The sequence below is a fragment of the Elephantulus edwardii genome, unplaced genomic scaffold (genome assembly GCF_000299155.1).
Source record: "Elephantulus edwardii isolate Elephantulus edwardi_28Jun2011 unplaced genomic scaffold, EleEdw1.0 scaffold00166, whole genome shotgun sequence".
Classification (NCBI taxonomy): domain Eukaryota; kingdom Metazoa; phylum Chordata; class Mammalia; order Macroscelidea; family Macroscelididae; genus Elephantulus; species Elephantulus edwardii.
In genome coordinates this window covers 5,527,756-5,540,968 of record NW_006399916.1, presented here as the reverse complement: position 1 = coordinate 5,540,968, position 13,213 = coordinate 5,527,756, and the positions used below count along the sequence as shown (strand labels likewise).

At 39.2% G+C, this 13,213-nt stretch overlaps 2 protein-coding genes across 2 annotated transcripts in view; both read right to left on the bottom strand.

The window, feature by feature from the left end:
* Nucleotides 1-13,213, bottom strand: part of ARID4B (AT rich interactive domain 4B (RBP1-like)) — a 121,549-nt gene that overhangs the window by 101,680 nt on the left and 6,656 nt on the right. Inside the window, exons 3-5 of the mRNA XM_006895392.1 lie at nt 10,160-10,225; nt 4,725-4,815; nt 253-332 (exon numbers count right to left, since the gene is read on the bottom strand). Of these exons, the coding sequence (XP_006895454.1) occupies nt 253-332; nt 4,725-4,815; nt 10,160-10,225 (237 nt within the window). The remainder of the gene's footprint in view (nt 1-252; nt 333-4,724; nt 4,816-10,159; nt 10,226-13,213) is intronic.
* LOC102854191 (ATP synthase subunit g, mitochondrial-like) lies at nt 2,044-4,658 on the bottom strand. The gene is made up of 2 exons (XM_006895385.1): nt 4,596-4,658; nt 2,044-2,343 (listed from the first exon to the last, which is right to left on the bottom strand). The coding sequence occupies exons 1-2, from the start codon at nt 4,656-4,658 to the stop codon at nt 2,044-2,046; spliced, it is 363 nt and encodes a 120-aa protein (XP_006895447.1).

The following is a 13,213-nucleotide window of genomic DNA, read 5'->3' as shown; positions in this document are numbered from 1 at the left end:
AAAAGAGTCTACCTAAAAGTTGCTTAAAGATAATAATTAAATAAGGCCACTGTATTTCCTTATGGGAAAATGCTAAAACATATTAGACAAACAAGAGAACACAGAGCTCAGCTAGAAAGCCTTAAAAGAGTACACTCTACTGGTATTATACATTAACAACCTCTCCTAACAAGTAAGTTTACTGATCTGAGCAAAATGCTGCTCCCTGCAGCAGCACACTGAGATGTAAAGACTCACTGTGGGACTACATACCTCACTTTCTGCAAAATGCCTCTCCCCTTTCAGGCACAGGGAAGATCTTCTCAGTGTCTTCTCATCTCCATCATCAAAAACTGGGAAAGGAGGAAAAAAGAGAAGACACTCAAGAACTATTCAACGTGACATAAATTATCACTTCATTTCCTAGGTGTAAGTAAAGCTTCTGTTGAAAATCTAACTATTGAAGTCTCAGTCATTTTTTACATGGTTTTTGGTTTTGTTTTTCATCTTTTACGTTTTCTAAGTAACAACTTCAAATACAAAGTACTAAAGTATCCTCTCCTTTCTAGCGAGAAATAAACCTGGATTTCAAACATTTTCCGTGAAATAAAATAAGAAACTATTTCATAAAATAAGAAACTATTTCAGGAGGAAATAGGTTAAACGTTCATCAGCTCCTATCAACATGGTAAAGAAAAGGCAAGTTTTCCTGTTAGATACCAAGAGATTTGCCAGAGAAACAAATAGCACAAATTTAAACATTCACACTGTCCCTAAAAGAGATGCTTCTTCTCATTATTTGGAGCAGAGTTTCCCATTTTATACCATTGTTGATGATGGCAGCCGCATCCTGGGCATTATTTAGCAGCACTGCTGGCCTCCACCTTTTAGAAGCCACCCGTCACTCTGACAGCCAAAAAGGTCCCCAGGCACAACCCAAAGTCCCAAGGGTCATGGGACTCCAAAACTGCTCTTTATGGAGGTTAAAAATCTGTGGATTTAAAATACCAGAATATCTCAGTGAGCTTATTCTAAGTATGCACATGGAATATAAATAGTATTTCATGATGCAGGCAGATTAATTTTTTTTCTTTTTTATTTTTATGTGTTACCGTCAAATTGGATCTGACTGGTACAGGAGGCGATTGTTCCTCCTTCTTCAGCAGAGCATCTGGTGGATTTGAACCATGCACCTCTGGGATTGCAGTACAGTTTCCTGCCACTAGGCCACCAGAGGTCGCCAGGCAGATAATTTTATGATAGGTAGTTTGCCATTCACAATATATTTACAATCATTTATTTGGACCATAGGAAGCTCTGGTGGCCTAGTGGTAAAGAGCTGTACCACCAACCCCAAAACACATGGTTCAAGTCCACCAGCTGTTCTTCAGGAGCAATAAAGGCAATCTCCTCTCATGCAATTTACTGACTCTGAAAACGCGCACGAGAGTCAGCTATGAATCAGTTCCAACTTGATGGTACACAACAAGGACAACATCTGGGCCATGTTCAAACCGCTTAGATTACAACAACTGAACTGGAATCCCTTCAACTGCTATGTCTTTGTGTTGACACTGATCCTGATTGTGCTGCAACCCAGGCCCAGGGCATGATCTACTAAGCAGAAGGCACCACCAGAGCGCTAGTGCTCATTTGAAGGGAGGCATTGGCCCTATAGCAGTAGCGACTTAACAGTGACATCACTGGAACTGGCAACTAACGTCGAGCTGAGGAATCGTGACAAGAGAGACTCTACTTCAAACAAAGCTGCCAGGGAGTGATTTTAGAAAACACAGTTTTTGTCTGTCAAAATTAGGATCCTCTATATTTTTACATATTTATGTATTTTACTCAGTAACTTTTTGTACACTTTTTAAGTGTAGAAAGTAAAACATGCAAGAATAAAAGTCCCTTACATAAGACTCACGACCATATGTAATTACCATCGAAACTTAATACAAAATTGCTTACTTTTTTCCAAATTATCTATTTTATTGAGATATTAATCTTATCACACATGGTCCAAGAATACACAAATGGTAAGTGAAATATAATCGAAGGCATTCAAACATCATAGCAGATGATCCCACGCTTGCCTATGATCTTGCTGATATAAAACCACATCCATACCTCAGTGGCCACCAAACTATTCAGCAGAGCTTCCTTAACTCTGAGCTGTTTGAAGCGACCAGTTTGAGCACTACTATTTTTTTTCAGCCTCTGAACAACTGTAGGGATCTCAGCAGGGGTTGGAGGAACCAGCTCCACCTTGGTATAGTGCCAAAATGTGGCCAATCGAGGCTTCAAATAAATCACAGCAGCGTTTACCATCGCTGGAGCCTTCTCCATCAGGTTACAGACAAACTTGGTTATGGTTTCAGGACCACAAGCCCAATGCCCCTAGCAGTTGACTGAGTGTCACCTCTGGGCAGAATTGCTCACTTTTATAACCAAAATGAGTCAAGCAATTCCCCAAATCGAATTTTCCCTCATTCTCCATCATTCCAGTAAAACAAAAACAAAACCTGCCTTTGGTATTTCAAATATCTATCAAATGTGTATGTTTTACTCAGTGCTCACACTGATTTCTTAGTTATGGAAAGTAAAAATTAGTACCATTCACTAAACAATACTGGGATAACAGACCATCACTTAAGGGAAATATTAAAGTGTGTCTTTATAAAGATAATATTTCAGACTGTTCAGAAAAAATAACTAAAAGTAGAAAAAAGTATTATTATTATTATTATTATTAGTATTATTTTACTAAAATGTGAAAAGGTATTAAAGAATCTATAAGAGAACTGACTTCTCAAAAAGAAGGAAGGTGTTCTTAAACAAGAGTCAAAGCAGAAGAGGGCTGGGTGAGAACAACACGCTCCTCAATTGGACATGGTTGAGGTCCAAAGGTCAGGCTGTCTGCCATATGCAAATATCATTAGGTGAATAAAGGAGGATTTTTTTTTTTCTGTTTTCAGTCCATCCAACTGTTAAATTATTTAGATTCAGAAAATATGAACATAAAAATAGAAACAGCAAGGTTTACTGATCTGCTCATCCCTGTGTTGAGTCCAGTTAAGGATTATTCGTGTGTGGAGGAGGTATCCAGGTAGAGACCAGGCCAAGTGAGTGTGGGCTGGGCTGTGGGGGTGCTGGGCCCAGGATGTAAGCAGTGCACCCACCTCCTGCACGAGGCCCAGGCCCCTCCAGTGACTATTCCCAAGGCTCCAGCCAAGGCTCAGGATTAATGTGGCTCATAGTGGCATGATATGGATTTCTGTTTTCTTGTCTGGGATATTATTAAACTTGCAGACACTTCTTCTAAACATCTCCTGCAATGCCTTCCCCTCCTTGCTCACTCCACAGCAGTTCTGTGCCGCAGAACCTTGTTCCACACAGGAGGTGGGCACACACTCAGGTGCTGCTGGAGGCCTAGGAGGTGGTCAGCCCCTGAGTGTTATGAAAGCGGAGCTATTGCCACAAGAGGAAGCAGGGGGTGCAGTGCAATGCAGCCAGCTTCCTGGAGGCTTAGAGGCCTGCCTCAACGAAAGACACACCCCACAGTTGTCACTGTCATGTTTGTCCCATCTGAATACACAAAATAACTAGCAAGAGACTGTTTTTCTATTGTCATAAATGGACAATGTTACAGTACAAGGGAGTCCATAACTGAGGAACAGGTGCATGTGAATATTAAAAGCAGAAACAAGAGTAAATCACAAGAGAAAAATATTTATAACTTAAGTAGCACAGGGTCAATATCGAGTACATACAAAGCAATGTGTAGCCATCAGAAATTAAGAAAAAGAAAAACCAAATCATGAAGGGGTGGGGAAGAAATAGAAGAGAGGGCAAACCACTTAATCACAACCGACAAAAACAGAACCAAGTTCTTTCAATGAACATGTCAACAGGTATTTACTCTCATTAGTAATCTGGAAAGGGCATATTAACTCAAAACCAAGACATTTTCCTGGGTTAAGTTTGAAAAAAAATGTTTAAACATTAACAAGATTCATCAAATCCAGTGAAAGTTCTGTTTACTGGAGTGTAAACTAATTTACTAATTTTTTTAAAGTAATTTGTAAGGGAGCTCTGGTGGCCTAGTGGCAAGACGCTGCACTGCAATCCCAAAGATAATGCGGTTCAAATCCACCAGATGTTCTGCTGGAGAAGGAGGGGGCAATCTCCTCCTGTACCAGTCAGATCTGACTTGACGGTACAAATAAAAATAATACAATAAAAATTTAAAAAAAAAAAGCAATTTGTATTAATAAGTAAAGTGGCTTAAGTTTATATCCCTTCAACCTCTGTCTACTTCTTAGTATATACTAGAGAAATAGGAGGATAAGGTGCTTGTATAAAAACACATTCCAGCATGGACTGTGACAGCAGATCCAAACAGCAAATCACCACCAGAAACACCTGCTACGTCAACATTAAGGCACATCAGACTACTGATTAAAGAAATTTATGTATGATGGATTTTTGAGAGAAAAATATTCTAAATCCAATTGTAAGTAATTATAATTAAGTAACTTAAAACTATTTACATATATATAAACATATACAATACATATCTGTGAAATTTTTTTAATAGTTAGAAAGATACAAACCAGTAAAATACAAAGCGATAAAGTAGTAACATTTATGTCACCAGAAGAGTTAATCAAGGACATTTTCCTTCTTTTATTAAATTTTATAGATAGTTGAAAATCCACTTTTAAAGAAAAGGTCCCCCTTACCTACAGTGTACCAGCTTGCATCTGTTAATTTATTGATGACAGCTTCCTGGTACGCCCCATCAAGGCTCTTCACCTCCACAACAGCACCTACCTAGAGCAGAGCGTTTTCCAAAAGTTAGAAAAACTCTTTGAGAATAAAAAAACACGACATTTCTTTGCTTACATACACATAAAGAGGCTCCTTCTCCCCTGGGGCACAGAAGTTTAAGGCTGTGGCTTTCTCTTCTATACTATTAACAACACAAGACTATGAGATTAAAAAAAAAAAATCAAAACAATTAAAAAATAAGCCTCTAACTTGTAGGCTAATCCATTCAGAATTAACACCTTTATTTTTATTCATCACCAGAGATGTTCTTAGGAAGAATATGCAACATAAAAAATATTTAAGAACAAAATACACATGTAAATATGTGCCTACTCATTCTGTAACTGCTCATAAATAAAACTCCTAGTTTTCTTTCTACATTATCTAATGTTCTTATTTGTAACATTGATTCATACTCTCATCTCCTTATACTTTATTAAACATAAATGTACAAAACAACTATGAGATATCATCTCACCCCAGTCAGAATAGCAAAATTTAACAGAACAGCAAGCAACAAATGCTGGCGAGGTTGTGGAGAAACTGGAACCCTTATTCACCGTTGGTGGGAATGTAAAATGGTGCAACCACTGTGGAAGGCAGTATGGCGCTTTCTCAAAAAGTTGCAAATAGAGATACCATTTGACCCAGCAATTCCACTACTGGGAATATATCCCAAAGAGACCATAACTGACATCCAAGCAGATATATGCACACCCATGTTTATCGCAGCTCTGTTCACAATAGCAAGGAGTTGGAAACAATCCAGGTGCCCATCAACAAACGAAGGGATAGAGAAGCTGTGATATATTCACACAATGGAATATTATGCGGCATTGAAAAACAAGGAACTCATTCAATATTATTCAAAATGGGTGAGCCTGGAGGACATTATGCTGAGTGAAATATCTGTCGCAAAAGGACAAATATTGCATGGTGCCACTGCTGTAAAATGGGACTGATATCAGGGTGGGAGTAAGACTGAGAAAAACTGGATAAATTGTGTATACTGCACTGAAACAGATGAGGGACTGAATAATTTAAAAGCAATGTATGATAGGTTATTATGGTTATCACAGGGGTCCACAATTAAGGTTGCATAGTGGATGTACCTGGGGCAGTGGGAGGGCTGCGGGGGGATTGTGTACCAGGGAGGGAGTCTTTTACTTTTGAAAGAGAGGAGCAAACTGGGGGGTGGGGGGAGAGGGCTGGGCGGGTAGAGAAGTGAAGCAATGAATGAATGGAAATCCAAATTCTCTGTAAATGTTCATTAAAATTATTTTTTAAAAAAACCATAAATGTACAGCTGAATAAAGTCTTTCTTTCTTTTGATGTTAAAATGCTACCTTTAACTAAAGAACTCTCGGTAAGCTGACTCCTTTCCTCTCTCTCCCTCTCCTTACTATCCAGTGAGAACAGACCCCTAGGTGACCCCTCAGCAGGTTTCTGAGGCTGGAAAATGCAGGCAGGAGATGGCCCATTCTTCTTCCATCAGTAAATCTGAACACCAGAGAGGCGCAGCAGTAACAATAGCAGTACAACCTTGCACAGACCCTAAACCCAACCCCTCCAATGCAGTCGTGTGTGTGTGTGTGTGTGTGTGTGTGTGTGTGTGTGTGTGTGTATGTTTCCTGCCCCACGGGCCCTCCAGGGCGTTTCTGAGCAGATGAAAGGTATGGGAGGAGATGCCCATTCTTCTGCGATACATTTTGCACTCGTTAGCAGAGCTCCTCTCTCACAGAAAGGCATTCCAAAAATTACCAAAAGCATCATTCTGTGTGTGTGTACACACAACAGGGGACAAACATGAGCATGTTCACCTCAAAGCAAATAAAAGGTTGTAAAATACTTCATTACAACAACAGTTAATTAGGTATCTTCCCAGGCACTAAGTCTACCATTGACTAGTAACTGCCTCTGCAAAGACATAAGCCAAAAGAGTATTTCTGAAAAATAAAATCTGTGTCCGGTACTTTAAACCTCTATGTTAGGCTAGTGAAGTCCCTGAGTCTATCTAGCTAGAGGCCTCCAAGGCAAAGCACAAAGCAAACCACTGTGACCAATGAAGGAAAAGTTTAGAACATCACTTTCCCTATTACTAAGTACTTACATGTTATGTAATAGTCATAACCTATTAATAAAGGTATATGTGAAATATAAATAAATGCCCATATATTAAGGAATACACTAAATATATTTTATATAGTCATATAATTATGAAAGACTGGAGGTGACAGTTCTAAACTCTTTCTCAAACTTAGGTCATAAGACCAAGAACAACAAACTCTAAAGAGAGTTCCGAGAGATGGACAATGACTAAGGATGACAGAAGAATCAATGTCTTTGAGTTATGGTGCTGGAGGAGATGGACTGCCAAGAAAACAAATAGGTCTGCCTTGGAGAGGATGAAACCAAGTTTCTCCTTGGAGGTTAGGATTTTGAAACTCTGTAACACATGCTCTGGGCTTGTAGCCAGGACAGACTAGTCCCTGGAGATGGACCTCATGCTCAGAAGGGTGGAGGGACACCATAGGAGAGGAAGACACCAGATGAAATGGATTCGGACAGTACCTGGGGAAATGAGGGTTGGTGCATCGGAATTAGAGAGACTGGCTCAGGACAGGGCAGGGTTCAGAGCTGCTGTACAGAGTGTCGCTATGGGTTGCAGGAGACTTGACAGCACAAAACAACAACAACAAATGGCTTAGTGTTAGGGAGCCTTGGTGGCTTAGTGATAAGAAGCTATACCACAATCCCAAAGGCAAATGATGAATACACTACCTGCTCTGCCGGATAAGGATGGGCTATCTCTACCCATGCAATTTACTGTATCTGAATACTGGAAAGCCAACTATGGGTCAGTTTCAACTCAATGCCACACAACACTGGCTTAGTGGTAAGGAACTGAGCTGCCAACTCAAAAGAACACAGTTCGAATCCACCAGCTGCTCTGTGTGAATAAGATGGGTAGTCTCCTCCCATGTAATTTACAGCCTTTGAAAACCTAGTGAAGAGTCAGCTATGGGTCAGGTCTGACTTCATGGTGTACAACAACAGCAACATATATAGCAATACTTAAAAGTATTAAAATACACTTTTAAATGCTTATTAACTCATTAAAAATAATATACCTTAACATTTAAATACAAATGACTTTTTAATGAGAAATAGCAATTTAAAAATGTGCAGTGAGAAGTGTGGCATTTTTTGTATTTTTGCAAATCATTAAAGATGCATGGGATAATACTTACCAAATTCTACATCAAATGGACAGTGATTGTTTTGATTAAAATATATAAAGAAAAGCTGGCCAAATAGAAATACTAATTTGGAAAAGGAAATAGTCTAACAGTGATTTAGATAAATGTAAATAGTCTCCTTTGGGATTACTCAATAAATGGTAGTTTCTTAAAGCTAGGTGCAATACAGACTTTAATACTGTACTGGTAAACTTTTTATATTATTACAAATAAAATCCACTGATCTATATTTTGAAAGGGCATTTATAGAGAATTCTGCAATACCATTCACTGATACAAAATAACAGTTTTATTTAATCAAGCAGATCTTCTGTGTACTGACTCATTTCACTAAATTTCAAAAATAACATTCAATATTATCACTACTCCCATCAGAAAAATCTTCCAACTCATAATGACAGATTTAAATCTACAGACTTATTTTTGCTTGAAAGGTAGGTCTGTACCATCAGGAATGTATACTGTCAAAGGTCTGGTTTTCATTCAAATAACAGAAACATCTGGCTCATTTCTAAGGAAACGTCTACCAAATGATCCAGTGGGCAATTGAAAATGGTGTTTCATTTAAAAAATGGTCACTTCACCTCTAAGCTCAACCACATGAGTGCTCTGTACAGACTTATTCTGTCACATGAAATTGTTTAAATGATGTGCACTCAGACATCAAAATTAGTAAACTGTACAGTTTCCTTAAAACTGGGTATGTTGGGTTTGGATTTTGATTGAAACTGCACTATGATTAAGAAAATATTGATAATAATTAAAAGGACAAATTTTAGTACTGCTATTTAAAAAACTGTGACCTTCTAAGACACACCCTTCCCCAGGATATTCAGACCCCACTTTGAGAAGGCTGTCTGCAGAAGTGACTGCCTTTGTCTCAGACTATACCACCTTCCTCTCAAGGAGGTCCAGAGGAGCACCTAAGAAATAGCACTGAAGACTCTTCTAAGACCTCGTCATAGAAATGTAATACTAATCATTCATCTACATGATCTTCATCCTCCACCCCTCAACAAAACAGCTGCCAGAGTTAACTACAGCACACGTGAACACAGGTATGTTTAAAAAAACAAAAACAAAACCTTATGGGTAGAGCCCGTGCAGCACAGTTCTGTCATTCCTGGCTCCAAGACCTTAGCCAAACTGCTTATGGAGCCTTCCATTTCTTCTGCTCTTGAGTTGTTACCAGGACTGTGTGCAGGATACTTAGCACAGTGCTAAACTAAGTACTAAATAAATGACTAACGTAATTGTTATTATCATTATAACTGAGCATATTTTTGTTCTTTTGTACCTGGAGGGAGTCTGCATGCACAGGTAATATAAAAGATGTAATCTAAACAGGTGCAAAATCACTTTTACAAAGTAAGGTCAGAACAAAACAACTTGTAGTTTCAGTTCTCCAAAGTGCCTGCTACAAATATGCAAGGCACTGGGAGCCACAAAATATACCCACAAAAACTGACAGGTTACACACATATGAATCTCCCTTTCTAAAAATGAAAATTTCACTAGTGAAGAGTTCATTTTTGTGCTACATCTATTTCTTTAATTTTGTGAGCACTTAACCAGGATTTGCCTAGCCAGGTCGCTATCCATTGTCAAAACAGTAGAAGGGCACAATGCACTCAAGTGCCCACCCTCATTCTCATCAAGAAGAAAGCATTTAGTTCACTAGCCAATGAGGAAAAGGAAAGTGTTAAGGTGAAGGGACTCAATACATAAAATTGAATGATTATCCTTAAAATACTTTATTTGCCAGTAGTTGTTATATATAGCGTTGTGAACTATTATTTCATTTTCTCACTTTTGAAAGCATTACACAACTTATCTCATTCATCACTTAATCCAAAATTTATCTCCTATTAATGTGGCACATCTATCACTTCAGCAACAAAAGTATGGTGGGACTGAAATGTACTATCGCATCAATTTTTACTTAACATTAAACCTACCTTTCTCCATTAGTCGTTTTAGAATAGTTTTCCAATAACAAAACAGCCAAAGAATGTTTTAAAAATGACCAAATTTAACTCATTTCCAATCAAGTATTAGACTAATAAATACATTAATAAAAGAATTACCTTTAGTGGGCCCTTTATGTGGTCATCTTGAACCTCCACTGTTGAAGAATCGTGCCTAAATGTTACCTAGAGATTACAAATTTAATTAGCCATTACAAAATCTGAGCAATTATTAATTAGCTTACTAATTAAACATTTCAATACAAACAGAATGGCTACTGCTGAGTCTATCCAGGATCTTAACCCCTATATAAACCCACCGCCAATGAAATTGTTCTGATCCTAGTGATCCTCCCTCCGCCGGCTTTCTGAGACTGTAAATCTCTATGGGATGAGGCTGCCCACATTTCTCCCATCAAGTGACCAGCAGACTCAAGAACTATTAAACCCTGAGTAAGGAGCCTGACACACTGACACCATGGTTCCATCCCTTAACACAATTTCCCAAATTATACGCAATTTTTAAAAACAAGAGTAAATTACATAACATCCCAATCTAAATTCCATGTTTCACACAGTCTATTTTAGTTGGTGTTATCACCTATATTATTCAGCCCTAGGGAACTCTAGGAGGAAGGTGTACTGTCAGCACAAAGGCAGGTGGCTCGAATCCACCAGCAGTTCTGTGGAAAAAGAAGGACAATCTCCTTCGGAGATTTCAGAGGCAATTTAACAGCCTTGAAAACCCACTAGCGTGTCAGCTATTAGTTCCAACTTGATGGCAATGACGGTTTTTGCTATTTGTTGGGGGTTTTCTCTTTTGGGGGGTTTGTTTTGTTTTACTTTATCAGCTATATTATCTGAATAATTAAAAAAAAAAGTCCAGTAAGAAAAAGGCAGTACTCTTACTTAGATTATTAGGTACTAGATACTTTGCTAAAACCCAGATTATTAATAGTAAGTCATAAACTAAACAACTCGACTTGGAACCCACTAACCGCCAACTGACGTCTAACAGATTTTGGAGACTTGTAAAGTGCACAGAGGAGACAGTCCATCTTTCTCCCTTGGAGCCAGTGGATACGAACATCCAGCGAGATACCACCTGTGGGCTGGCAGAGCAGCACCCTACCCATGTCTCCACCCGAGGGTCATTAAGTAGCAGCAAACATTTACTGGGAGCTAACTTTGTACCCCTGGATGGCACAAACTGTTAAGTTAGTCAAACTACTAACCTGACAGTAAGTGGTTTGAATCAGCTTAAAGGCCCTCAATGAAAAGGCCAGGCAAGTACTTGGGAAAGATCGTGGCCAATGAAAAGCTAAGAAACACCTATACTCTGACAGATGTGGGCTGGGACAAAGAATTTGGGCAAGTCTTTGTTTCCAGTTTCCTGATCAAAACTCGTGGAACATGCCAGTAATCTGGATGTCTACATGTGTACCTGGAGAGGAAGTCCCAAAGACCCTTACTAGCAGGAAAGGCTGGTGGATCAACTCTACCCACCAGTGCCTCAGGACAGCTTGTTTCTGAAAAGTAACAGCCTAGAAAACCCTTTGGAGTTCTCCAGTTCTGCACAGGGTCGCTACCGGCTGGGAGGCAACCAACAACAGTAACAGGGAAGGGAAGGGATATAATACTGTCAGCAAGCAGGTTCATTAACGTCACCGACCACAAACATGCAGTGACTGTGCGTAATCTGAGAGAGACTGAGACAGATGAGGAAACTATGGAATTGACAATGTACATGGAAGGACCTCGGGCCTAGCACCCAAAGAAACCTCCCCTAGATCCCCAGTGAGGATCTTGTCAGGTACAGGCCTTCTGGGCTTGAAAAGACAGCTCTGACTGGGGTCTGGTGAGTCACTACACCTCGTTATCAGATCAAAGGGAGTAGTGGGGCCCCTCACAGAATGTGGGGGAAACACAGGCTGCCTAACTCCTGACTAACTGGAGGAGGGGAGTCACGTAAGCCGACTAACTGTAACCTTCCTTTGTCTACGCTTAGTGAGCAGCTGGCTTATCCAGGATGGCCTTTGGTCCTATGAGGATCATGTCATGGGCGGAAAACTCTCTCACAGTCGTCTATGAAGACCATCAGCCTAGGAAATGCTCCAAGAGTACTCATGGAGGCTAGGAGCTTTCACTTGTTTCTTAAAATCTAAATATCAGGCTCCAGCATTAAACATTTAATACTTACAACTCTATTCCAGCTACAATTATTCCCATTTTTTGATCAGACAACCAAGAGCAAAAAGTGTAAGTGGTGCAAAATAGCAGCACCAATACAGGGTAGAGCTGGGATCTGGAGAGGTCCCTGACTGCAGACTTTCCCAGCGCAATATATCTCCTAATTTTCCTGACTGCTGGTATCAAGAGTGTTGATCGGAAAAAGAAAAAAAAAAGTGTTGATCGGATCAAAGTAAAATGAAGCTGTTGACAGTTTCAATCTTTTCATCTGTCATGATGCTGTCTATAGGTTCAGTGGTGAGAATTTTTGTTTTTTTGATGTTGAGATAGAATCCATATTGAAGACTGTATTCTATGATCTTCTCTACAAATTTACAATTTTAGCTCTACAAATTAAAAAAGTTCCTACACACAGTGCATCTTCCAGGAAGACTTAGATCAGACAGGTATGATGATCAGTTTAGGCAACAGCCTCATAAACCAGCTTCAATGAATATGCCTTGTATCCACAGACCACGGTCATTTTTGTGTCACACAAAAACTTTTGTTATCATAGTTCATTTATATTTTTAGGAATCTATGTAATTCACTTAGGCTGGAAGCCATTAAACACTAGAATTTCAGTACTTAACTATCCTACTTTAAAAACTCAAATTTGTATTCACTGTTGGTGGGAGTGTAAAATGGTGCAACCACTGTGGAAAGCATTGTGGCGCTTTCTCAAAAAGTTGCAAAGAAAGATAGGATTTGACCCAGCAATTCCACTACTGGGAATATACCCTAAAGAGACCATAAATCACATCCAAGTAGATCTATGTATACCCATATTTATCACGGCTTTGTTTACAATAGCAAGGAGTTGGAAACAACCCAAATGCCCATCAATAAACGAATGGGTAGAGAAGCTGTGGTATATTCGCACAATGGAATACTATGCTGCATTGAAAAACAAGGAACTCATGCAATATTATTCAAAATGGGTGA